This window comes from Diadema setosum, chromosome 3 (genome assembly GCF_964275005.1).
Source record: "Diadema setosum chromosome 3, eeDiaSeto1, whole genome shotgun sequence".
In the NCBI taxonomy this organism is placed as follows: Eukaryota; Metazoa; Echinodermata; class Echinoidea; order Diadematoida; family Diadematidae; genus Diadema; species Diadema setosum.
Genome location: NC_092687.1, coordinates 26,704,083 through 26,732,000, shown reverse-complemented (window position 1 = coordinate 26,732,000; position 27,918 = coordinate 26,704,083). Strand labels below are relative to the sequence as shown.

The 27,918-nt window shown below is 37.8% G+C and overlaps 1 protein-coding gene across 4 annotated transcripts in view; it reads left to right on the top strand.

The window, feature by feature from the left end:
- LOC140226564 (transcriptional regulator protein Pur-beta-like) overlaps positions 1-27,515 on the top strand; it is a 71,523-nt gene extending 44,008 nt beyond the window's left edge. For all 4 annotated transcript variants that reach the window (XM_072307021.1, XM_072307020.1, XM_072307019.1 and 1 more), the window contains 4 exons: positions 20,163-20,384; positions 21,314-21,431; positions 21,896-22,011; positions 22,928-27,515. In XM_072307021.1, coding sequence (XP_072163122.1) covers positions 20,163-20,384; positions 21,314-21,431; positions 21,896-22,011; positions 22,928-23,065 — 594 coding nt within the window. In that variant the 3' untranslated portion in view covers positions 23,066-27,515. The remainder of the gene's footprint in view (positions 1-20,162; positions 20,385-21,313; positions 21,432-21,895; positions 22,012-22,927) is intronic.
- Positions 27,516-27,918: the final 403 nt, after the last annotated feature.

Here is a 27,918-nt window from a genome sequence, read left to right as displayed (position 1 = left end):
TTTCTTGATTTAAACTTATGTATTTGAAAAGAGCATGAAGATGATCGAGAATATTTCAAACTTGCACAGCTTCATCAAGTTTGTATTCATACCAGGTATTAGACCCATCCAAGCACTACAGAGTCATTGGTGTGATAAATAGCTGTAGTTTAGCTTTCACAGAGAAGGTGAAGTCAACATTCTGTTATAATATGCATTGAAATCATAATGTGTGTGAAATTAATGTAGAGTACTTGAAATAGGGAACTCAATGCCATTGGTTTTAAGAAACGTGCAAAATGTGAACACAATTCTCCCAAATTCATTATGAACATGATGGTCCTTATCTTGCCAACCTTTTCAAGTGAGCTTTAATTGTTCCCTTTGTAGCATGATAATGTGAGGGCATTGTTGTCAACCACATTTAGTAGCTTCTTGAATAATGAATTGTGTCCATATCACATTTTCTTTACCCTTTCGCCAGTATGGAAAAGTTAAAAATTATCAAGTTCACATGATGATAAAATATGCCATGTTTTTAAAAGTTTTTTTTTTTTCGTTTTTTCTATAAATGTGCTAGTCAATATGCCAAGTTGTACCACTATTCAAAAAGCACTTCAATAGAAAAAGAGCATTTATTTTAACCAACTAAAAATTACACATTTAAATGTATTATGTATTCAAATTAGTGTAGTGAAAATTGTCTTTTCATACTAAATACCTATACAGTTACTCTGTTTTTAGGATGGTATTTGATTTCTTGTTAGGCTGGTTCTTTAGTGTTTAATTCTTTAATAGCCTTGTAACTTTATCTTTCATGACCCAGAAGTACCCCCCCCCCCTCTCTCACACACACAAAGAAAAAAAAAATACAGCTAAAGTGAAAGTGATAATCATAGAAAAGCACATCCATTGAAGAGAAAGAAATAATAAACATGCTGGGAATACATGTACATCCTGCAAATGTGTAGCCTGCTGCTTTTTTTTTTTTTCTGTTTAGTAAGTAGATGATGTGAAATATAACACTGGTGAATACAATATTTGACCTTTTACATAAAGCCTGAAAATAATGAATTCAAATTATGGAAGTTTTAGAAACATCTAAAAGGACATGTTACAGTACTCTGTCAGTTGGAGACAATTAACTACAGCAGTTCAGTATGTAAGATGCAAAGCATTTGATATAAATGCCTTTCTCCCTCAATTAATATGCAATAGATCTCAAGTCAGTGGTTTTTGTTTGTCATTGTGTGTTCAACTCAGAATTTTTGTGATAATTATGTAGATAATGACATGCAGTCCATACAATGATATGATGTGTGAATATATGCAAAACAATAACACTGCACGTACCACCTCTCTGTACTCTCTCCCTGTGCTGATAGTCTTTTAGTCATGTACAGTGTATGTGGCCAGGGAAGTAGGTTATGAAGAATATTAAAGTAAAGAACAGTTTGAGGAGATAAAGTGTGGAAGAGAGATGTCAAATAAGAATGATTTGTGTCTTTGCCCAATGCATACAGTATTATGCAAATGTGTTTGTGACCACCTGTTTTGAGAATCTCTCCTAGTATTGGTGATACTTTTACTCCACAAACATACAGCACAATAACACACTTTAATACTAAAAAAAATCCATCACACATGTACACATGTGCAAACAAAGCACAAAGCTGATCTTCTTTCTTACAGCTGAAACTAGAAGAGTTCAATGCTGGAAAACTGAACAACAACAAAAATATTGTTGACTATAATGGTTGGAATAACTCATGCCTTTGATACACATCCCACGTGGGCAAATATTTCTGTATGATGTGTTCATTCATGAGAAGTTTTTCTTTCACCTCCTCCCCCCCCCCCCACTCTGTCTTGACACTAGTAAAGAATGTATGCTCTTGGAAATCGCAACTTTGCGAATAGCTTTTGATATCCTCTTTGATCCAGCCAGATCGATGCCAGCGTAGAGTCTGTGTATGGCACATTGCTGAGGGAGACCGCACTCGACCGGCATATGACCTGTGTAAATGCAGTGACAAATATAGAACGCACGCCGCACTGCACTGAATAAAACGGCGCTGCTGACGTACGTGTAGATTGTCGTGTATGATAATTATGTGCTAGCTGTCTTCTCCTTAACTCTAACTAGACTGGGTGATTTCGCTGTAAATTCTTGAGTTTACTGGCAAATCTCAACCGTGTCATGTGCCCCAATAGCATTAAAGTTCATCCTTATATCTTAACATGTGTTTCATTACATGTGATTCTTGAAGGAAATAGAGCCCTTTCACCTAAATACTGTGTTCTTATATCTTCTTCTTTCCATTCGCCTGCCTTTTTCTGCCATGCCTATCTTTCTTTCAGGAGCATTTCTGCATGCGTACGTGCAGTGGCAAGTCTGACATATTTCCACATATATACACACGGTGCGCCATGTCACATTGCCACGCGCATGAGCTTTATATACAGTACATGCAGTGTGTGACGACAACGCCTTCTGAGCTATGAGGGCGATAAAGGATTTTAATGCAGCTCGGGATTTCATCAGAAACCACATGCAACCTGCCGCGGATCTGTGCATGTTGAAAGGGTGCGTCGAGACCCTGCCCTGTGTAGCGAAAGCACTGGGAAGTCTTTTTCTGTCCGCACTTTTGACACCCTGATAATGTTCCGTGCAATCTCCCAAAATTCTCAGTGGCTACCTTCATTTGAACCTCACTCAGCAGTCAATAGAAACATTCCACACTCCCCTCTCCAGTTTCCTGTCTCTGTGGCTGCTGTCATATTCATAATGCAATTTATGGAATACCAGAGCCTCCCCCTACATGTGATCTACTTTCTATGAATGTAATAAACTTGAACCCGAAGACACAAAAGCTTTATCAAATTAACATGAATTCAGCTTTAACAAATATGAATACAGAGAAACACAGGGTGAAGACACCGTGATTAAAGAGAACTTTAAATAGGAAAAGTGCATTAAAGCTGTCATTATTGAACATATCAAAGTTGACTCTGTCTTTAACAGAAGTAGGTTGAAATGCATTGGTCCAGTAGTATCAGATAAGTATAGATTTGAGCAAACAGAGCCAGAAGAGCTCTGACAAAATCAGCATGAATATTTTTTTTTTCTGTGTGTCTTTGGTTTTGGGTATTTTTTCCCTTTTTTTTTTCTTTTTGCTCTATTTCCATACCTCTTTCTGTGACTGAATTCATCTTAGATTTTTCATTACAGCTGTCTTTTCTCCTTTGCACTGAGACTGTTTGAATGCATATACAATGAATAGTATTTTAGATAGAATTTGTAATAGAAATGGCTGAAATTTGTGATTGATCAGGAGAGACATTTCCACAGTGTAAAGATACAATTTTAGCTAGTTTTTTTTTTAGTCTAGTTCAACTATGTAAATATGACATGAATGAATTCAGTAAAACTTCCATAATGATTTTTAATGATAATCATAACAAAACTATCACTTCTTACTTGTAGAGATTGTGATAGTATAATTTTTGTTGCCGGGAGTAGTAGTTTTGTAGTACCACCAATATTATTAAGAAAAGTCTACAGATGCATATTTATGGAAAAAGAAGTAGAAAATATCCATCAAATTTGCTTTTTGTTGCAAATGGAATACAATTTATTCAGTCTAACCTTTATTCTAATTCAAGTGTTGTTGTTATTTTATTTTTAAATGATGCTCGTGGTTCTTGTCAAATGTCAAATGCAATTCATGGTGCACATTTCACAGTTTTTCATGTGTGTCAGCAAATTTGCTCCATGTTGCTTACACTTCAGACAATGAGATTTGCATAGCAAATTTAAAGTCGAGAAGAAAATCAACAGGTGTTTGGGAAGTCCTAATCTTATGAGGATCGTTCTAGTTCCTAGTGTTTAAGGTTTGAGGTATACTGCATTTTACATTTCAGTGTTCGTCAGGTAGACTGCATCTGTCTTGCTTTGTACGATTTGATGTTTTGATTGCTATTTCTTTTTGTGTGTGCATGCAAATACACTTTGCATATCATTTGATATTCATTTTTTGAAGCTCACCATGTCAGTCTTTCAATTTGAATAAATGTTTGAATGGATGTTGCAAAGTATACTGTTAACATACTAACCTAACATTGCAGAGTTGCTGCAACAAAGTACTGCTTACAAAGTTTACTCAAGTTCATCAATAGGAACAGATATATTTTTTATTCATTCCTCAATTGAGGGAAAAGATTAGTGAAGGTTCCACTACTCATTACTTGGTAAACAGAAATAATTGTGTTATTCTCATGCCATTCTCTTCTTTTTAACGATAACAAAGCGTTTCTTTTTATTCAAGAATTGTCCCCTTCGCAGAAACAGCACTGCTCATACAGCGCGACCTCGTCGCTTCTCTCCTCCCGTCCCCTCCCCCTCACCCCCCCCCCCCCCCCCCCCGCTATTATTAACGACCCAGCGCGATCTTCCGATTGATAGGGCACTGGCTGTATGCAGATGAGAGATCATGAAAATGGAATGAGAATCTCAACCCTTGTCGACGTCAGTTGGTTGGGGGTTCCTGGTACGGAGGAGACTTGGTGCGGCTCTTCCCCCCACTTCCCCTGGCCGGCAATCTTCCTCTCCATCACAATCCTCAGCTGCAGCTCTCCTACTTCTAAACTCCGAGTCTGTTCACTTGCCGTTCACTCTCGCAGTCTTTTTTTTTTTTTTTTTTGCTCTTTCTTTCACGTTTCTCAAGCTCTCTGTGAGCAGTGGAGTGGGGTCAGCTCTCGTTCGTCCGAGGGATCAGCTGGCTTCATGGCGTTTTGGCGGCAAACAGATGGGTCGCGGCATTCCAAGTTCATAGCCATTTGAATTGAGGGGAAAGAGAGGGATGAAGAGAGAAGTAGAAGGAGGGGAGAGAGAAAGAGGAGGAGGGGGATAGAGAAAGGTGAAAAGGGAAGAGAAAGAGAGGGAGAGGGAGATAGAAAGAAATGAGACTGAAGTTTCTTATAAAGACTGATACCTTTGTTTCACAGACAAAGCCAACTACAACTTGGCTCGTTGACACATATAATACCATTTCTTAACTTGGAATAATTTGCAATTGTGAAATAGTTCACCCAAATTTGATGAGTTTTATAGACATATTCTTGACAACATTTATATATGAGAGGGGACAATATCACTTTTAGGCCACCATGACATTGTTGTTTTTCATGTTGATCCCCCCACTGATAATATACTCATCTTTGCTAAAGGTCAACAAATTTGGTGAGATGAATCTGTAGATTAGATTTCTTGAGGATGCAATAGTTTTATAAGGGGATAAAAAAGTTGATTTATTCTTTTGATGTAGGTACACATTATCTATTACTCTCAGGTAGAAGAAGTGTGATTTATTGTTTTCACTGAGCTGGTCCAAACAGAATGACAAAAAATATAGATTTAATAGGACTTAAGAACACAATGCTGTGGTCTGAAAAGAATGAAGTGGACCCAGAAGTTTGCTAAAGTTAGCTCTACAAGAGTGTTTTAATACACACTGTGGAAGTCAAAAGGAATAAAATTTGGCTACAAATACCTAGAAGCACTCACAAAACTGTGGCTCTATCTTTTTGTTCTTTTTCCCATTTACATTCTTGAGATTATACTGAAATAGACATGTTATTTAGGAATTCTTGTGATATTGAAAATTCTGTTGTATTTGAGGGAAATGTATAGTGATATAAAATCCTCATTTTTTTTTTTATTTGTTTACATGTTTCTCATCTGAATTATAAATAGACCATCACTCCTGAAAAGGTGGTTTGTTTAAAAAGTGATCCAACTTCAAACTTTACACAAATGTTTTGTAGCTTCAGACTCTCACGGTCACTTGAGCAAACCGATACTTTTATGTATAGCTAATGAAATACCTTTTCAGATGCCTTATTTGAAAATTGGGCAATACTGAAATAGTTGCAATCATTTTTGTCTTTGTCAAATACCTCCTAAAGTTCAATCAGCATTTTTCTGCTGTATCCCCACCTCCGTTGATATGGAGTTTTTATTGCTAGTTGCACTTTAAATTTGCTGTAGAAGTCGTATCAGAGGGAAACGGAACCCAAATATACAGAGTGAATGCGTCAGTATTTATAATAAAACATCAAATTTTGACAAAAATCTGACAGTCCATCAAAACTTCTAAGGTAAGAGTTTTTAAAGTTTTGGTGCAGCCATGGCTAGATAGGAAGACGGTAAAGATCCGTCAGTTCAAGAAAAGACTATGTACAACACTGTGTAACATCATGTATGGACAGCAATGTATTAAGAAAATGTTTAGACAATTCCACAAAATGTGATTTAGAAAAAAGAAGATGAAAACTGCACATTTCATTGACATAAGTTAGGGTTCCATTACATTTTCCATTACTGACATAATTTAGGGCAATATTATTCCCCTTACTTTTTGAAAGAGGTTTGATAGTCAAATGCCTTTTCAATATACTACTACTAGGAAGTAAGAAAATGTTGATTTTTCGTTGTATCAGTATCCATACATGACCTCACAAAATGTAGTCTTGTCATCCATCGATATAGGGGCTCTGAAACCTTAAGATTTGTAACTTTTTTAACAGATTTTCTTATTTTCCTCATGCTGATCAATGTCTTATATTCACATTTCTTGAATTCCTCAATGCGCAGAAAGTTATGTATTTTTTTTTATATTAATTTTTTTTTTTTCAAACCCTAAGGAGAGATTTATCTGAACATTTTTCATCTAGTGATATGTTCAGGTATTATCTTTTACACTTGTATGATTTTTAGAAGAGACATACAATGTAAAGGAAATGTTCAAACCATGTCATTTCAATTGAAGGTAAGGGATGTACCAAGCTATATGAGCAAAGAAAAAATGCAGATGGGACATTGTAGTACATGTATGATAGTATTCCAAACTTGTACATGTAATAGGTACTTTCAAGTTGGGGTTGATAGTAATATGTCCTAACCATATCGAGGAAATCAACCAAACATGCATGAAGTTATGTACATTCTGCTAAAATCATGCTAAAGCCATGTAATCAAGTGTTCAAAAGTAGCAGGAATTTTGTATCCAATGTTTGTTCAAAACAAAGTTGATATGAAAGGCATTATTTACCATTTGCAGATGAAACAAAAACCCAGCTTTATTGCTTCAAAATAGTTCTGAAATGTGAGTTAGGGATAGAAACATCCAGTGAAGTAAAAATATCAATCAATGTAATTTAGTGTTAAGTATTGTTAATCATACAAAACTGAACAATAGTTAGAATAAAATTGTTTCTGTGATATAAACATGTACAGATATGGTTTAGTGATCTCCTAATATTTTTGTTTTTATTACAAAATGTTCATACATAATAATTATATGGTAGGATGTTTGTGATACAACTGACCTACACATATGCACCAAATGTAATAACTGGATCATTTATTTTATTTAATCATTGCTCCCAATAGGAAACAATATCTTTCAAGGTTAAAGACAGTGATGTCATGAAACTGTGATGTACTGTGCACATTGATGGTTTTTTTTTTTCTCTTTCATAGCTTTGCTTGGTGCTCAATATCAGAGGTACTCTAGATGGAGCTTCCAGGACCATGCAGCTCAGATATGGGGAAACTGTTAAAACAATGCCCTTACTTTATAGCAGGTTACTCTTCAAAGTTATTCAGTTTCTTTAAAAAGAAATGAATAAGAAAACACAATGTCAAATATGCTTTGGAATTATATTCAAGAGCAATAATTCATTGCGAGGGTTACTTGATGGAGGTCTAGGTCTTAAAACATTATGCACTATTTTCTCTATTCAGCACTGCCTGTGTATGCCCTCTCCATCCCTCCCGTCAATTCCCAGTCAATACAGCATAATTTCTCCAAGTCTTTGCTCAGGGCGCAATCGATTTCACTAGTCAAGGCCTACGACCTCAGTATTTGAATGGAATTACATCAATGAGGGACAACATCAATTCATGTGATGCCACATGCATTGTATTTTATTTTTGTCATTGTTGTTGTTGAAAGTTATGGGGAGGCGAAATTTGCCCCGACTGCGCCCTAACCAACCGCATCAAACATTTGTTTTCCCGATTCCCTTGGTGTTTTCATTAATAAGGTATTTCATTCAATATGTTATCACTGGCAGCCCCCTCCAACATCTGGTCGATCTCGTCCGCGGATAATCAATTTTTTTTTTTTTTTTTTCGGCTGAACCGCTGATAGCTGGATTGATAATGAAGGTGAAAGACGCAGCCGCAGTCGTCACCCTCGCACGCCATCGAGCCCTTCCTCAATAACGTCACAGAGAATTAGTCTGTCTGAGATTTCTGCCCAGTTTATGTTCCATCTTCGCATCAGCCTTATTAAACATCGACAAGAAGCCGTCTCTCGCTTGGGCCGTTTTCATTTTGCTTACATACCAGCATATCATCCGACATCTTTTTTTGAATCCTCCAAGGCCGCAATCTTTCTAGACAGGTTTGAGTAACTTTCTTCTCTATTAGAAAGAAAGAGAGAGGAAACCACCAAGAAAAAAAAAAGCGAAAAGAGAATTAGGGAGAGTGAGAGAGAGAGAAGGAGAGAGGGAGAGAGCAACCACCTAGCAGCAATCGAAGCCTCATGCAGTGCCATGCAGCGTTTGCCCTTTATGCAGTACCTTTTTTTTTTCCAACCATTGGAAGCCTCGTTTAGCGTGTGTCTCATGCGTGCATCCCACACCAGCATAGTGTCTTTAACGTGTCCTCTGTGTGAACCCTCCCAGTGCAATGCTTGTCAGGAGATATTTATGTAATATATGCTTTTTTTCCCCCTCTCTCCCTCCCTCTCCCTCACTATCTTCTTCTCTATCTCCACCTCTGTCTCTCTCTCACTCGCACCGTACACTGTTCATCTACAGTAGACAGGCACACACACACAGTGGAAATACACCATTTGTGTGTGTCTGTGTGTGTTGTGTGTGTGTGTGTTCCACTGTGCAGCAGTGCAGCCAGTGCTGGGGATGGCGTGGTGGAAATGCATGTGGTGTGCAGCTCGGTATGATATCCTGTTCAGAATGCAGCATGTGTGTGTATGTGTGTGTGTGTCTGTGTGTGTGTGTGGTCCTGTGTCTATAGGAGCATACATGTGAAGGGGAGAGAGAGAAAGAAAGAGAGAAAGTGGTGTACTTCTATTCACTTGATGCTTTCTCTCCCTGACTCTCTCTCTCTGATCAGGAAGAGTACCGATCAGCATGCCGTTAGGCTCTGGGTCAACCTGCCATTGCTCAGGATTTCTCTCTGGCTACAGGCTTTCCCATTCATACTTCATGAAATTGCTCTTAATTGTGGAAACATGACATAGGCACGGCCGTTTCCCTCTGTTTTTCTCCCCCCCCATTTTTTTTCCCCGCTGGCAGGAATTTCATGAAGATGCAAAGAGGAGGTGTTATTAAAGAGTTCTGCCCTGTTCCTAAGGAATGATAGCGTCATGGACTTACAGGTTGTAATATCTCCGAAAGGAGAAGTGTGGAATTGCAACACAGACAAGCATTGATGCTTTTGAGAGCATATCGTTTGACTGTTACTTGTGTTTTGTGCATAGTGTATGCCTACCTAACGTTGAATTGTGTAGCTCTTTTTGTTGGAATTCTTTCCGATGGTAGAGTGTAGAGTGACCGCCTTCCCTAACACCCTCCCCCCATACCCCCTCCCCTCCCCCTCCCCTCCCCTCCCCCCCCCCCCCCCCCCGGAAAAAAAAAAAAAATCCTTTTTTCGATCTCGCTATTATACATTTAGTGATCCTATAACCAGTTCTATAGAGTACACTGGGAAATAAATTTAAGATGCATGCATGTCTAAATCATACGCTTTTCTTTCTCTCTTGAAAACACATAAATAATCACTATTATGATACGGAAAGTAAATTGTACCGCTAGTTATTAACGGATAAAATAACATTTTGTTCCCATTATTACTGGTGTTCTCCAGTTATAGTTCAATGCAGTCCTTATACTTTGCAAATGATGGTTTCTACTTGCCGTCAACCAAGTTCCATGCACTGCCATTTTGAATACACATAGGGAATCAGTGCATATGTACACCTCTGCTCATTTGTGATTAAATCATTAAGCTATCCATGTGTGATTGTGTATCCACACACTGACACACATACACATACATAAAGCACATACATTAGTGCATTCTTTCCATGGACTTCCGTTTTATATTTCCGGTAAACTCACCTTGGTAGAGGGACAGGATGTATGATGTCGTCACACTGTAGGGTTGCTTGGAAGCAAGGAATGAATGAATGAGTAAGTGAAGGGATGTGTGCTGGTATGATCTCTGATCCTTGGGTCTTCCCATCACGTGTGGCCTCCGACTCCATGCATCATGTCCTACCATCATTGACAGGTGAATTGGATGAAGGGATGGGGGGAACTCGGCCGTTTGCTGAGAATGCCAACTGTGTTCAGAATGTGCAGAGTTTCTTTTGAATTTTTCCTCTAAGATATGTTTTAGCAGTGGTTATGATGTCATATGTTACCAAACTTATAGTCTGTATAATTTACAGAGTATGTGAAAGTGGTGGTGCATGCAATCACTTTAGTTTCTGAACATCATTACAAACATATTTTGGGGATTTGTATATTCAACAATACTTAACTTCAGCAAATTTCTTCTTGTTTTGCTTTGTGATCTTTAATCTGTTCTTGCACAGCAAATGTTCAGATCACCTACTTTTCCCCTGGACGTGATGTTTAATGTTTTTGTCAGCGTTGGTTTGTTTGTCTGTCCATAATTTTTGCAAAACATCTCAAAAAATTCAGAACAGATGTTGGTAAAATATTTCAAACAAAGTTGAAAATGAAGGAACAGATGTTGGTAAAATATTTCAAACAAAGTTGAAAATGAGACAATTAACAGATGTGATTAAATTTTTATGGTGACCTGTAATATCATGGAGATCCAGCACTTTTTTTTCCTTTATCATTGAAAAATAGGGCCATTTTCTGCAGAACAATGTGGATATACTATAACTTCACAATGAAATAAACTTCACAAATTTTCTTTTTTTTTGGTGGCTGTTATTGTATGAAAATAAAGAATTAGAAGAATTTTTTTTTGTTAAACTAATGAGATAATGAGTAGTGAACCCATATATAGATGAGGACACACTTCTCACAGTGGTGAAAATACGGAAAAAAGAAGTGTATGAATACACTGGCATATTGTTATCTTCTTATCCAGAATAGAATTATGCACAATTAATTTTGCAGAATATGGGAAGTAGAGTACTAGTATACGAAAGAGCATCATCACCAACAGTGTAAACCAGTTTGTGTGTCTGTAAATGTCATTATATGAAGATAGAACTCTTAGTTGCGATTTTGTTTTATTAGCACAAGCTACTTTAAGTAGTTTTACTCTTGCTTTTGTTTTTGTTTTGTATTTGCTTTGGCTGTGACCACTTTCTGTAGACAATAATTTTGGAATTACATGTAATAGGCAAAGGGCATTTCATTAGGAGAACATGGATAAGGTATTTGATGGAATGTAAGATTCAGTTTCAAATTTGTGCATCTTTATGAGGTGGGCATGGATAGTCAGGAAATGATGTTTAAACATAAAAATGCCAATGTTGTCTTGGTGACAACATGACATTAAGCACTTCACAGAGTTCGTGGAGCTTAGCTACCATTCCGGATGTAATATGTTACACAGCAGTTTACCATATTAATTCATTTGTATAACTGTGTGTGTGTGTGTGTGTGTGTGTGTGCTTTCCCTTTTAAATGTGGCAAAGCCAGTGTTATTAATTGCATACCACAATACAGATATTGCCACCATTTCTTTTTTTTTTCCATTTCAATTTTTAATCAGGTGGGGGGGGGGGGGGTATGAACAAAAGCAGTAGCTGTGTATTAGCTGTTATGAGCGGTCAGTACCTATTTCTTAGGGCAATCAAGTCTACCCCACAGCATTTTCACAATTGGCCAATGCTTCCTGTTGAAAAAAGGCTTTTTAATGGAATTACTATGCTAATGGCTTTTTGGCATTAACATGGAAATCAAATAAATGTCAAAGACTCTTGTTTTCTGTTTAATTGGAGCAGTGGAATAAAATGAAGAGGCACTTTGTTAATGGAAGAGTAATGAATTACTTATTAGAAATTGTTTCCATTAATGTATTTTGAATTTTTGTATCTTGTTAGTCTTTCTTTTAAATTCAAATTATTTATTAACTCTGATGACATTGGTTTTTCCCCATGATTTTGACATTCATCTTGTAATTAAGTTTGCTAAGATAAGCAATGACTCTGGAATGTAGACGGAGGAAACAGATATACCCTGTACAGAGCATTGTGTGTGTGTGTGTGTGTGTGTGTGTGTTTGTGTCTGTGTGTATGTGTGCGTGTGTCTGTATTTTTTTCTTTTCTATGTTTCAGAGGCACCTTGATATGGTGCTCTCTTTTTTTTTTAGTATATCCTTCATCTTTTTAAATGAAAGAATATTTAGTGACAACTAGCTTTGTCATGCTTTGCAAGAAAAGCATTAAGAGAGATTTGCATCGCGTCGCACAATATGACTATAAAGTGCTGTGTTTATATTACCTGTATTCAGTGAGTGTATTTTTTTTGTGTGTGTGTGTGTGTGAATCTTGATTTCTAGACAGTTTCACAAGTGGTTAGATTTATGATCATGGAGTAGGGTATTGAACAGAGAAATATATACTTACATGTCAACTTTATGCTGGAATCAGAGTTAACATATTTTCATGAGGTTTGAATAAGAGAATAGCATGCGACTCACAAAATCTGGTGGAATAAAAACCTTGCGAAGAACACTTGTATAAGGCCTATGCAATGTTTTGTGTGTGAGTGTTCGACTATGTGAGTTATGTCGAGGGAATCCTGGTAACAGATCACATGGACTGTTCCCTGTGATTTCACATCAGTCATCAGCAGTAGATATGAACACACTGCTGATTGTGGATGTAAGTTTTCTGCAGCATGAACTTAGTGAGGGTGTGCCTGTGACCTGTGTACTCAAATGCTGCCCTGCCTTGCCACTGACAGTCTTTTACACCACACATCCATAAAAGTTGGCTGGTTTCAAAATATTAGAATCTTGAATCAGTTTCAAAGTTAAGATAGTGAGTTATGCTGAATTTCTATTGCTTTACACATAAATGTCCCCCCCCCCCACACCTGTACAGATTAGATAACACTAATTCTAATGAGGGTTACTTTTTGCTTGGTACTAGTACTTTGTTGACAATTGTTTACAGTGTTTTGTTTGTTTGTTTGTTTGTTTGCGCTGATAATTTTTTCTTCATTATATCCCATATCCATAATACATGGATATGTGTATTTTTTTTTCCAAGGAACAGTTGGGTTTTTTTTTATTTAAATTTCCCATGAGTAATCCATCGTGTTAGTTATGATACACTTCCTTAATGCAAAGGCTATTATTTATTTTTCTTCTTAGCAATTCTGCAAAACAGTAAAGGTTCCATATTGATTGTAAATTTGAAGGTGTAATACTGTAGTCAAATTACAGTCTGAGAAATGCTGTAATTTCCATTTTCTGCATTAAACAACAGGTGTTTTTTTTTTTTGCGTGTTTGTTTGTTTATGCATTTGTTTTTGCCAGAGGGATCTATTGCTTGAAAAATTCATCTCTTTCAAAGTATATTGCAGATCTTCAAGTGCCAGATGCAGATTATATGAGGATATTTAATATCTTTGGTTTGTTTTAGATCCCTCCTCCCCCTCCCATTCTTCTTTTAAGATAAGTGATGCTCAAATAAGACATTTCTGACATTAGGCAGAAGTTGATGAGACCATAGATTATCCAACTAGACACTTGGGCCAAACAGTATGTATGGTTCATTCAAGATATATTCCTTCAAAAGTGTGTTTAGTGCAGGAAAACTTTGCACTTCATGCTGCCAACCTACATTTGTATACAGAGAGGAAGCACCATAACATCAGTCATTTGCAGAATGGAATCTAATTCTGACTGAGTTCTGTAAAATTTTGAATTGAACATTTCCTTTGAGAAGAACAATTTCAAAAAAAGAGCAAATTATGCTTTGTGTGGAAGAATAAAGAGGACACCTTCTTTTTACTGTACCCCTATACCTTTTCCCCCATAGAATAACATTCTGAAAGGTTCTAAAATAATTGCATGATCTATCTCTCCTTGCCATTTAAGCATGCATTTTTCTGCTTGTAGCAGATTTGTATTGACTGACACATCCAATGAATATGGAAGATTTTGTCAAAGCTTTTCCAAGGAGGGATATCCGAGATCGAGACATCCTATGAGTGGTTTGAAAGAAAAAATATATGTATGCTCAACATTAGAGTGTATTTTCTTCCCCAGTATATCCTAATATTCATCATTTGTGCACAGATATTGTGTTGAAGAATGGATATTATATAGAATGTAAGTGAGACAGATTTGCATTTCACCCCACACATTGAAGATTTATTCATGAGTCCCTTTCTTCTTTTATTTATTATTTTGTTTTTTCAATAGAGAAGTATGAAATTTAAAAGCCGCACAATACATTTCATTGGTACTAGCCCTTATATTCTCTATTTTTATTTTGTATGTGTGTGTGTTTGAAAGGCTCAGATCCTGATATGATTTTAAAGGTAAATTGTAATTTACTCAAAATGTGAAGTTAATTAAATGAAGTATCATCAATTATTGACGAAAGACTACATTGCTATTGCATAATATATCTTCTCAGCCCATGTCTGAGAAAACAAAACAAAACAAAACAACCAAACATTCTGTCTTGTTCTCATGAGATTGTTTGTTTGTGTGTGTGTGTGTGTGTGTGTGTGTGTGTGTGTGTGTGTGTGTGTGTGTGTGTCATGCCTGCTCTGTGTTTGTATACTTACAAAAGCATACTATGCAAGCAAATGCAATAGATTTCCATGACACTGACATGTGTACATGCTAATGGCAGATTAAATAACAACAACAAAATTAAACAAAACAAAACAAAACAAAACAAATTCAACTGTTTAATAGCCTGGGACTAGTTTGACAGTTTAAGAGCTTTGGAATTATTTAACAGATTTTTAATATTACTTGAACAATATGGATAGATGATGACAAACCCCGCGTAATTTATGTACTTTTTTCCCCGCAGCATGCATCAAGAAGAAAACAGAACTTTCTCAGTGCACCTAGTCCTGTGTGATTGTTGCTGCACAAATTTTCATCAACTTGATGTAATTGTAATGGCCTCTCAAAGTAAGCTACGGATAGTACAGTGGAGAAAGACTAAATAAAATGGTTATAGTCATCTTCTGAATTCTCAAAAAGAGGTTGTAAGAGAGTTTTCTAAAATGACATGACAAATAAAAGGCATAATATGCATTGAGGAATTTGAAAGTTTTGTTTCTTTTTTTTTTCTTCATTGAAACAAATGTTTCATGAACAAGAAAGTGTTCAAATGGCAGAGAATTTGCTTGCCTTACCATATAGGTCAGAGTTTGATGGCAAAATGAATCAACTGCATTCTTGTTGATGTGCGATATAGTACAATTAAAGCTGCTTCAAACAAAGAAAATTAAAAGTTCATCAGTAATCATGGAGTGTTATTCAACATTATATCTTGTTATATCTTGGTATGTGACAAGTAAAGGTATCACAGAGATTTTTTTTTTATGTCAGATGGTAGACTTACTTTTAAAATGCTTAAAAATGGCTCTTAGCCTGTTTTGTCGTTAAACTCTATATTTAAAACACCAGCAACAAAAAGTCAGAACAAAAAACAAAAATGATAAAAAGATACAGCACGGAAACACAGAAATGTGGTTTTATGGGACTTGATGGATTTCAGATGTGTACATGCATACTGTAGATTGAGAAAGCTTCTTTAATGCCAACCTTGGTGTGAGGGAAAGCAGGGAAAGGCTGAAGATCAAGTCTGGCCGATCTAGAAACTGACCGCCATTGACTGGCTCCTCCCTGACCTCTTGCCTCCCGCGGACACGTGAGCAGACTTGCGCCTCCATTTTTTTTTTTCCCTTTCTTTCTATCTCGCCACTCCTTCGTGGCCGATATCTCGTCTCAACCCGTGCATAATTTCTGCCCACTCGCACGCAGACACGTACACATGGTACACAATGTCGAACTATGTATGTGGTATACATGTGCATTGTATGCACATACGCCATGTATGTATTGTATGGCATTGTGCGAACCTGATTCAAATACATGTACCACACACACACACACACACACACTTCACGCAAACATACACAGAGGCGCGTATGCCATTCGTAGACAACTTTAATGTATTTTTCTTGTTCTATTTTGATCGGCGCTGCGCAGATGATATCATTGGTGGGCACAAAAAGGGATGTTCAGCTATGAATTTTACCGTAAGCCCTGTAAGTATGGCCATTAATACACACATACATCACTCTCAAGAATATGACTTCCCTTTTTCTGTTCTTTTTTTCTGTTCTTTTTTTTTTTTTGCGGTGGCTTGCAACTATCGTGGCCACACATGTCGTCGGAAGTGATGTGATGTGAATGATAGCGCAAAAGGTCAGTGTATATTTAATAACTCAAGCGCTCACCACCTTGTGGTTACAGCTGATAATCCAACGCTTCCAATATGGATTGTTTGCTGCTCTTGGTCTTGTGAATACATTTCCTCAGTAGACGTTCTAATCTTCAAACTTGACATAACTCAAGGAAGAGAAGAGTTACTAACCCTACAAGTGAATACATTGGAGATTGATTTTGATGACTTGGTGCCATCTCATTACAGTGGCTAGGTTTATTCCAATATGTGAAAATATGCAAGGCACTCTCTATTTTGTTTATATATAGTGAAAAGTAACACATTGAGAAGTTAAACAAAAAGTAACACACAGAAGGGTCATCCGATGTAAATTCCTAAACAGTCTTTTGTTGTCAATCAATGTCCATATCATTTCCTGTCCAACGACTATATTTTTTTTTAGAAAAAAAAATGGATCTTAAGTATCTCGTTGACTGTGAATTATCAGCATTGTGGGTATTGAGATTTATAAACCAATGGGTTTCTATGCACACATTGCACAGAGCTCAAGAGACTCCACATTTCAAAAAGAGAGTACCGGTGACGTCAGCTTGTTTGGAGTACTTATGATTGTCAGTTTTCCCTGTGCTTGTCCCCAGACAAAAATTACAAATCTTTTCATTATTTTTTGACTCGAATTATTCACTTAACTTTGTATTCATTTCAATGTAATTGATTGATTCATTCATTCTGTGGTCATTTACTTCTTCTCTATGCTTCATTATTTTTTTTTCTTCAAAATTAGAGCAGGGTTTATCAGTTGAGGCTTTGTGTTGTAATTTGCCCCCTCCCCCTTGTCCAGTCAACAAGGCTTTAAGTGTAAGATTTTATTTCCTCTTTGTCAGGTCAAAATATATGTGCATCGTACAGACCCCTGTAGTAAAAGAAAAGATAAAGAAATACATAGATGTTTGGAGTTTCATTTTACTTAGATCTAAGTAAAATGAAACTCCAAACATATAAACCAACCTGTATTACAAAGTTTAAACCAAAACACCATCACAAATAAAAGTGTATGAAATTAAAAGTTGATAGAGCTCCATAGTGTTTTATTATCTTTTGGTAGGATTTTTATCAAGGACTTTTTTTTTTTTCATTTGACATCTTTCTATGGAAGTTGAAATAATTTGCTTGATAAGTCAATAATCAATTTGCAATTCCACAAGTGTTTTTAGGTAAAAACTACCATGGCACTCGGGCAGTGCACAATCTATTTGAAGACTTCATCAGCCTTTACAATGTCTAAACAGCAAAGACTAAAGAGTTCATCTAGCAAACATAATTTTGCTGACACGAGAACAAACTCATACATTTGAAAGAATGGCTGACTATTTCTTCTTGTAGAGTGATTTTGAGAACTCCACTGCTGATCTTGTGTAACTAGTGTGTTATTTGTTTAAAAGCAAAATTTGCAAGATGTCTGGAATCCGTGGTATTTCTCTTCCAAAAGAATGCTATAAAGCGGCGTGATTTATATACGAAGTAGAGTTTTGGCCTCGCGGAGGGGAAGAAGGGAAGATTTATATGTATGGGCAGTTTTCACTTCATTGTGTGCATAGACAGTGAACGTCATGTCTTCTACTACTGCTCAGTGTAAAGTAGAATATGGGTGCGGCAGGGGCTGTGTGTATAGGAGTTGATTGCGTATAGCCAAGTTCGTTCCTGATGCTCCCCTAAATAGACGGCCATCATGTACATTAACATTCCAGACAGCGCTAGAGGTAGGGACATTCCGAGATCTTCCGCCGCAATGCGAAAGAAAAGCAAAGATATTATGCCTCCAAATAAGGGATATGGACGAATGCCAAGTAAATAATAATGATAAAAGAAAAGAGATTTTGTGTATTTATGTACCACAGCAGGCAATATTTTACAAAAGCCAAACATTCAGATGTTTCTATTTTGGTCAATGCGAGGCATAATGAGTGTTTTGCCATTGTAATTCATTATCTTGTTTGTCCACTTGTTGAATCTGAGAGATAGATTGATTTAGGAAATCAACAGTTGAACTACTTATGATACATTATGGCATTAGTCCTCCACTTCAAGCTTGTGGTCAGTCGACATATTCAGTTATTTGTTGCACCCGTTCACATGATTTGTCTGAATTCACATGATGGCAGTGATCAAGGAATTTCTCTTCACTGCCTATTTGTTTTGACCACAACGTATTCATGTCATAGGGGCTAGTCTAATCAGCAGTGATAATCAATATGTTTTATGGTACATTGCAGTGCCTTTTATTCATATGTCCATTATTATTATCAACATGAATTATTTATCAGTAGTCTTTGTGAGCGCTTTTCCTGTGGAAAAATGAAGGATTTTCATTTTTCAGTGATCATTCTGTTGTTGGGGATTGTAAAGCATATAGATTGTTTCCTTAGCTATGACAGATTTATGCCACCACAGCTGGTTTTCAATGATGGCCATCATAGTCTATTCATATTTCATATCAAAGTTTAGAGGCAGGTAAATGTGAGCAGATGACAAGAGAGAAGCTAAATTCGAAAAACTTTTTGAAATACTTCTCAATGCAAGGTTTTCTCTCAGTTTAAAGTTGACCTTGACCGAACGCAAACTGACATCCACAAGTTCCAAACAAAAATTACATTTGATTCACGCAAGCCAGTAACAACAACTACTACAGTACCTACTACTTTTACTACTACTACTACTACTACATCTACTACTACTACTACTGCTGCTGCTGCTGCTGCTGCTACTACTACTACTACTTCTACTACTACTACTACTTATACCACTACTACAACTACTTATACTACTACTACTACTACTACTACTACTACTGCTGCTGCTGCTACTACTACTACTACTACTACTACTGCTGCTGCTGCTACTACTACTACTACTACTACTACTGCTGCTGCTGCTGCTGCTACTACTACTACTACTACTACTTCTTCTACTACTACTACTACTTATACCACTACTACAACTACTTATACTACTACTACTACTACTACTACTACTACTACTACTATTACTACTTCTACTACTACTTACAGTTGTACATTACTACTACTACTATTACTACTACTACTAATAATAATACTTCTACTATACTAACTAAGTACTACTACTACTATTACTACTACTACTGCTACTAATACTACTACTATACTACTAAGTACTACTACTACTACTACTACTACTACTACATCTTCTTCTCCTCCTTCTTTTCCTTTTCCTTCTTCCTCTTTCCTTCTCCCTCTTTTTCCTTCTTCTCCTTGGTTTCTGTTCCTGTCAGTAATATTTTCTGTGTCTCTGTTTCTTCTTCCCATCTTTCCTTGTTCTTATGAATCTTTTTTTTTCCTCCCTTTATAGTATAAATACCTCTAAAGGCATATATCTTACAGTTTTCATACTCCTTGCCAGTGTTCTTCTTTGGCATGTAATATGAAAGTGCTGAGCAAAAAATTGAGCTGTAACTTTTTAGGTTTGTTGTATTTGTGCATGTGAGCTGTCCTAATGTTGTTTTAGTGTTCTCTTTACTCCCACGGAAAGTTATGCCCATGATTTCCATGGCATTGTTGCTAAAAATCTTGTTTTTTTTCCCCTCCTTCTTTTCTGTGTGTTTTGCCACAACAGGTGGGCGGTCGAGGAGGGAAGAGTCGATTAACACTGGGCATGGCGGCTGCGGCCGAGTTCCGGAATCACCTCACAGACTTCAGCGAGCACTACGCACAGCTTGGGCCGGCGAGCCACGACAACCCACCCGACGACGGGAGACTCAAAAGTGAGGTGATCATAAAGGACAACCGACGATACTACCTGGACCTCAAGGAGAACTCGCGAGGGCGCTTTTTAAAGGTGCGGGATAGACTGTTGAGTAAGGCAGCAGCCTGCATTAGAACCCAGCGCACGCTTTCCCGTGTGTATGAATGCAGGGCCCTGAAATGAAAACAGTGTTTGTCCACTGATACAGCTATTTTGATAAATTAATCTCTAATACTATTAGGAGGCCATTATGATAATGTCTATCCCATTTGCAAGGAACATCCTTTAGTCTACACAAGTGACCTAGTCCATAATACTGCATAATATCTGGGGCACTAAACTAGATTATATGCATAACATGGCGGCGTGAGCATGCACCGTTTCTTGAGTAGAAACTGATCATTAGAAAATTGACTACATTGTACTTGCACTTCACAGTTAAGTGTTACAGTGATTGGCATGAATTATGAAACAGTGAAATGTACAAAATATGCCACACTAATTCTACCACTCACAGGTTATAGAATCCCAATATGCTGTATACACTTTTAACATTTCAGAGCGTGCCCAGACTTTATGTGCATGATTGCTCTTAAAGTTTCAATAGCTAAAAATCTTATGGTAGAACCCCCCAAACAAATCAAGAGTAACACTTGACGACATCATCCTTAACCTGTTGAGTATAGTCGGGCAAGTGTCTCGATGGGAAATGCGTGTTGTAGCCAAATCAGCCCGTCTTCAACGGGTTAAATTCTTGTTAGCATAGAGAGTGTAGGAAGGCGTGATTGAATCAATCTTCATTCACCGCCCACCGGGGTACATTTGAAGACTATGACGAAATTTCACATTCTATTCTCTTAGAAAAAACTTTGGATTTGTACAACATAATAGTAATCTAGTGTTTGAGACATGAGGCCTTCCCTTTCTCTAAAAAGACAGACAGACACACACACACAAAAAAAAAACAAGCACACAAAACAAAACAGTCTTTCTCTCTTTTCCCCTCAAATTCTCTTTTCCAGGTGTCACAGACTATCAACAGAGGTCCAAGAACCCAGATTGCTGTGCCTGCCCAAGGATTAGTGGAGTTCAAGAATGCACTCACAGAACTTCTAGACGAGTATGGAGTAGAGAGCGCAGGTGAGTCTCAGAGTGTCTCCTAATTTATTATCCCTTTCTTTGCTATAATCTTAGAATGATATGGTACAAAGCCATGGGGGTTGTCCGCGCTGATTGGCACTTCAAGTACTCAAAGGGTTTCAGAGAATTATGGTGGGTGTCAATCACCTGTAGCCACGAGTCAAGCTGTAGAAACTACTCTGCTTGTTGATTATGCAGTTTATACAGTTCATGGCATCAAAGAACTTGAATTCTACAAATTGCATGGAATGAATTAGGAACAAAAGTACAGTGTACAGACATTTGGCAATTTCTCATGAATTCAACCCATGAACGACATGATTGTAGTTATTGCTGTATAAAGCAATTACAGCGTAGAAAGATGTCCTACTGTAGGCAGATACAAGTAATGGGCTATTTTGTATTCATGGAGGGACCATTTTTCATCAGTGCAACCCATGTGCTCTCTTGATTTTGTCTTGCAGAGGAAGGCCAAGGAAACGTCCCAGAGAGTAAATCATTTAGGGTAGAAAACAAGAACTTCTACTTTGACATTGGACAGAACTTCCGCGGTGTCTACATGAGAGTCAGCGAAGTACAGGTGAGACTGCCACCTTCGCCAGAGAGGCGAAGATTTTGTCTGTTGTTTTCATTTTTTGTTTTCTGCGTCTACCTCATTCGGTCGTTGCAGTCGATGACCCGTTTTTAGGCAACGCCGAAAAGCCTCTTTGAGATGACGGTTTGAGGAGGGTTAAATTGAATGCTGAAGAAGTCATACAGCTGCAGGAAAATGCACTCACTCGCTCCTGAAAAGACCAATATGGACCAAATGTCTGTGTAGTTTAGACTCAGTGTAGCAAAATAAGCTGCTGAAAATTGCTACTCCAATAGTGGTGAGCCAATGGAGTGAAGTGGAGTCAAAAGGGGCCTGAGCTTTTGATCTTAGCAGAATCTTCGTCAGAGGCAAAATGATCATGGGCATTTTGCCTCTGACGAAGATTCTGCCAGGATCGAAAGCTCAGGCCCCTTTTGACTCTAGTTTAGACTCAGTAAGAATACTCAAATATTCAAATGCACATTGCTAGTCTTTGTATTTTCTATATAAAATGAGTGTTGGTGTGTTGTTAATTTTGTAAGTAAATGTCCACTTGCAAAATGCATGGAAGAGAGAAATAAATTTCTGTGAAATATTTGATGCATGCAGTCTTTAAATGTTTGCTACATGTACAAGTGTATGCTTGTGTTGGCAATTACTTGGACTGTAAGCAGATTCATGCTGCATTTCAGTCTACAAGTTGTAGTCATATCAGAGGGATGGAATGACAATTGACCATCATAATTAACTTTTGTGATCTTTGTGCCAAAACAATGAGTTCATTTCTCCCCTATTTCTGTATTCGTGTGTTTAATGAAAGTTAGTTCAGAATTTTAGGAGCACAATAGCAGCAGCTGCTTTTCCTTTGCAAACCAGTGACCATCCTGATGGCTGTCTTACACTGTATTTCTTGCCCGTCCAGCCTCGCAACCAGTTCCGCACATCGATCACGATTCCGGAGAGGTCATGGGCCCGCTTCCGCGACATCTTCTCAGAGTACGTGGACCGGATGAAGGAGATTCGAGCGGGAGAAGGCGGGCAAGGGGACGAAGGGGATTAAGATAATCCGAAAGCCGATCTTAATCCCCTTTTGATCCTCATCCCCCCAACACAAACACCCTCTGCCTCAGACTGAAGAAAGACGGGAAAAGTACACATTTTAGATAACATTTTACAAAAGAGTTGGAGAAAACAGTGCAGATGAAATTACAGTGTGTGTATTCATGCAGTGTTGGTTTCAGGAGATTTTGAGAAAGGAGAAGTGGAAAAAAAACAGAAAAAAAATAATTTATATAAATGAAAGATATTATATCACATTTAGATGGATTTTGTATTGATGAACTGCAAGGATTAATTTTGCTTAAAAAGAAAGGAAGCGATGGAATTCATATTTTGTCAAGTATTGTGAGAGTAAACTTGTGAATTCCAAGATTTTATGCTACCAAAGCGCAACAGGTTTTTATTTGTGTTTTATTTGTTTGTGTCTTCTTAAAAGGAAAGAAACATAAGCAAGTGGATGTGAAGAATATTGAAATCACACTTTGATCAGGGAATAAAAGAAGAAAAACAGAGAAGGGCTGTAAGGAGAGATGGAAAAAAAAAAGAGAGGTCCTCAGTCCTTGCACAAGTCGGACAAGAAAGATATCGCTTCCTTTGCATTCAGAGCATGAATTCCCAAGTTACTAAGCAACCATTGCCTGATGCTCTCATAATATAACAATGAAAGATTACATACCCTTAATGAAATCAAGCCCCTTGCGGTCAGAAATCCAAATCCAGAAATTTTGAATCAATTACAGCAAGCATTGGAGAGCTCTTTGGTCCGTTTTTAGAGAATATTGGCTTTAGAATGAGAATATTATGTGGGGCGTGGCATAAAAGTTTTGAGATCTATCAGGTGTAAGGCGCCATTAAGAGGATAACAGTGGAGTAGAGCAGGAACGACCATTCAAGCCAAACCAACACGTCATCTCGATCTCAGTGCGCTTCATTTTCTGCATCTGATGACTACCCAAACAACGATCTCCGATGTCCTGACGCCTGCAATTTTTTCGCGCCCCGTAGCCTTTGGCGTTACGGGAAGGCCGCGTTTCTACGGATACTGGGTGGTGTGCACGTGAGATGGAGCCGTGGGTGGGTGGTGACTGAAACGGAGCGACCTGTTTGGACGTAGAGGGACCGGAAGCGGGCATTAACACCATCCGGAGGAGAATGGGTCTACGCACAAGGAATTCACAATCTTTTGACAAGTGATATGATTGGTTAGTCTGAAGGGAGGGGGGGCAGAGTACGTGGGAGAGGGGGTACTGGGGAGTAGGTCAGCTTAACAATACAGGGCAAAGGCAAACAAAGGAAACAAGCAAAGAAACAAAGGTTTGGGTACAGTGAAATGAGTTCTGAGTCCTTTCCGCATCGCCTATGATGTAGGTAGGAACAAGCCGCCGAAAAATCATCGAGGATTTTTCGGGGGGAAATATAATAACGGGGGATGAGCGAGGGTGAGAGGATTGGTATCTAGAAATCTGCATATGAAGAGGAGTGCATTTCTAACCAGCAATGTCATCTGACACAGAGAGAAAAAAAAATGTTATGAAAAAAGCATATATTTAAAAAAAAAAATGATGGTGTATGTTTGATACATCTTCTGATGTGTAATGCGTTTGTATCTTACGTTCGCACGAGGACAGTTGTCACTATAGGCACGATTTATCGAGTTGGCGTTATTGAAAATAGGATTTAAAGAAAACAAACAGTGGAATAAAGCAGACGAGTAGAGTTGGCACGATGTTAAAGGAAGTATAACCAAGAATGGCGGGTGAGAAGCTGTCTAGAGAAGCCAGGTTTTTGTGTGACTTTGAAAATTGCATTAGAGATATTGTAATCGAACCTACCTTTTTTTCTGAATGGGTCGTGAAAAACTAGATGACAAAAAAAAAAAAAGATACGATGTTGTATATGTGTTTGATATAGGCACCTAAAAGTAAGAGATGTTTCAGATTTTTATAGAGATCTGTGTTTTTTGCTTTCTTCTTTCTCCTCTCTGTACTTTAATTCCTTACTCTTTATATTTTCTAGTCCCAAATTGGTCTCTCTCTCTTTATTTTCTTTGTCTTCTCTCTCTCTCTCTCTCTCTCTTCCTGTCTGTCCATTTTCCTGCAGCTATTTTCTCTGCGTTCTTGAGTTCGACTTATTTAAGCCTGTATATTTGCAACATGAATTTTTCTGGCCTTTTCCACTCCATGAAAAAGGGGAGGGAACTACAGTTGTTTGAGAAAGTAATGTAATTGTGTTCTTCTGTTTACTTGTGGTAGATCTTGAATATATTACCTTTTATGAATATATGATATTTTGTCATAGTTTCTCGTTTGTTTCATCATCATCTTCTCCGTTTCAAATGATTCTGCACAATTCTGTAATAATTGCTTTCTTTCTCCCCCTATGACACTTACTGAAAGCTTGAGACCCCATTTCAACTATATGTGGCTGTATTGAATCCCAGGCTACCACTTCAGTTTAAAACAATAACTTGTTATTTCTTGCGGGCAAACCGCCATTTTCTATACAGGTGGGCTCTGACACTCTATAGCTTGCTGTAAAGACCATGTATAGCAGGCTTAACTAAACTGCCCCATCCCATCCAAGTCTGTTGTGTCAGAGATGGGAAGGGGGGAGGGTGGGAGATGTTGATAAAATTGAAATGGTATCTTGCCATCCGTCTTTTTGCCACTGACAAAAAAAAAAGAAAGAAAAAAAGACACACAAAAAAAGTAGAAGCCCCAAAAGCAAAGAGCCTCTCTGACGCCATCCTGGTAATAAATAGTGTGTGCTTGGAAGAAGATTTTGTGGGTGACTGTGACATAGCGTGAGTAAAGTCCTTAACTCTGAATCTTTATAGAAGCATGTTAGCTGTTGTTCCCGAGTTGAATGTTTTAAAAGGCACGATAAGCTCTGTACGTATGTATTGTATTGCAGAATGGAGTGGAAGTTAGTAAGTTTGCAAGAAGATTAAAAAAGAAAGAGTAACAACATGTAAGGAATATATGTATTAATCAGTTTGGCTTGTCCTCTGGTGAATAGGGTATTGAGGGAACATTCATACAATGTAGCATTGATTCTTTACTGTTTTGTGTAAACATCCCCTGTAAAGATGATAGGTTGTAGTGTATGCATATAGACTGAGTTCAGACATAAAGATGTACTTGGTTGTGACAGGAGAAGGGAAGTTGGTCTGTAAGTAAATAATCGTTTTTAGTAAGCTCTTGTTAAAAAAAAAGAATGTCATGTGTAGCTTGCTGAGTAAGTATTGCTCATGCTGTCTCCAGGTAAAGAAGTGGTTTGTAAGTGACATACTTGTAATCAAACAATTTCTTGAGTCAAACTTTATATGATTGTAATCCAACTGGTCGATTAGCTATGCATGATTGAGTGAGAAATGCGACCTGTGGATCTCAATTGTGTCGTATGTCAAACAGAGTTAATATCAGATGGACATACACAGGTGAAAGGTTATCAGATGAAAAGACGGCAATGCGATGTTTGTATGGCTGTCATGCATTTCCAGTGGTATTTCGAACCCGTTAATCACTCAGCTTTCCTCTCATAGGTAAAGGACTAATAGACCTTAAGAGGCAGCATCAATATGTTTAAAGAAGATGTGCACAAATTCTGTAGTACAGCAACTTGCTCATTATCAGGTATGGTACCATGTTTTTTGTGCAGGGGGGCTCTGGCTGGCCAGTTGGGATGAATGCACAGAATGAGTGGGTCATGGATTCAAACCCCCAGAAGATGATGACGGAAATGCAGATGCATCGTTTGCATTTCTGACACATGCATCTCTCCTCTCAATGCCATCAAACCAAAGTTGAAAGGGTACTTCTCTAATTTTGCATTCAGTATTTAAAGCACTACAAACTTACCAGCCAACATGTAAAAATGAAAGGAAAAAAGTACAAGAAACCCGCTACCGATAAGACTGCAGCCACAGCATCCCGACCTCACATATTCACTGCTCCTGTAAACAGATTGAAAATTAATTGCAGCCATACCAACTTTAATCTTACAAATTGCCAGCATCACCTGGCCTTCGTCCAAACATTTACTACGCAAGTTGTCTCGTAAGTGGGCCTCGCTATTTCATTTCTTTGTGAGAGTACGTATCGATTTCGCTACAGGCAGACTTACGTGAAATTGCAAAGTACGAACAGTCACTGGAAATGCATGATACCGTCTGTGTGTTCCATCTCAGACTGCTTTCCATGGAAGCATTTCACAGATGTACCGAGCCCAAGAGTTGAATTTTCTCTTCATGTTGTCCGTTATTTTTTATCCTGCTGAGCTATTATTTTGCTAAGCCTGTTATGTGTTCTAGTGGTTGGGAGAAAACAGCAACAGCAACAACAAATTGTTAACTATTTATGTACAAGTGTATGAAATTTTTTCTGTATGACATAAAGACAGAACTATTTGAAAAAAAAAATCAACAAAAAAGTCCTGTATGTTGGAAGGAATTGCGTGCCAGCTTGTATTTGTCTCTAGATCTTTGAAAAGAAGTTAGTTCTTGATGAGGAGGTTTATGTTAACGAGCGACTTGCCTAGGAGGGAAATGGAATGTGGATTGTGTTTGTTTCTTGCTGTCTTTTGTGAGAGGACTACGTGTTGTGTGAGACTTGAGTATTACGTCATCTTCTCATGTCCTGCAGAGGGTCATCTGTGATTAGGTCCGTAAGTACTCCGTGTAGGACCCCACATTGATCAGTCTAGTCGACCAGTCAAGGCGGAGCTTTAGATTTTCGTGACAGGGACGTTCAGAGGGGAAAAAAACTGTTCTGAGCATGCGCAGAATCGCGTATCAAAGTCGATCTGTTTACAGCTTGTGTCGTCTGAATTTTCACTACATGTTCTGTGCTATTT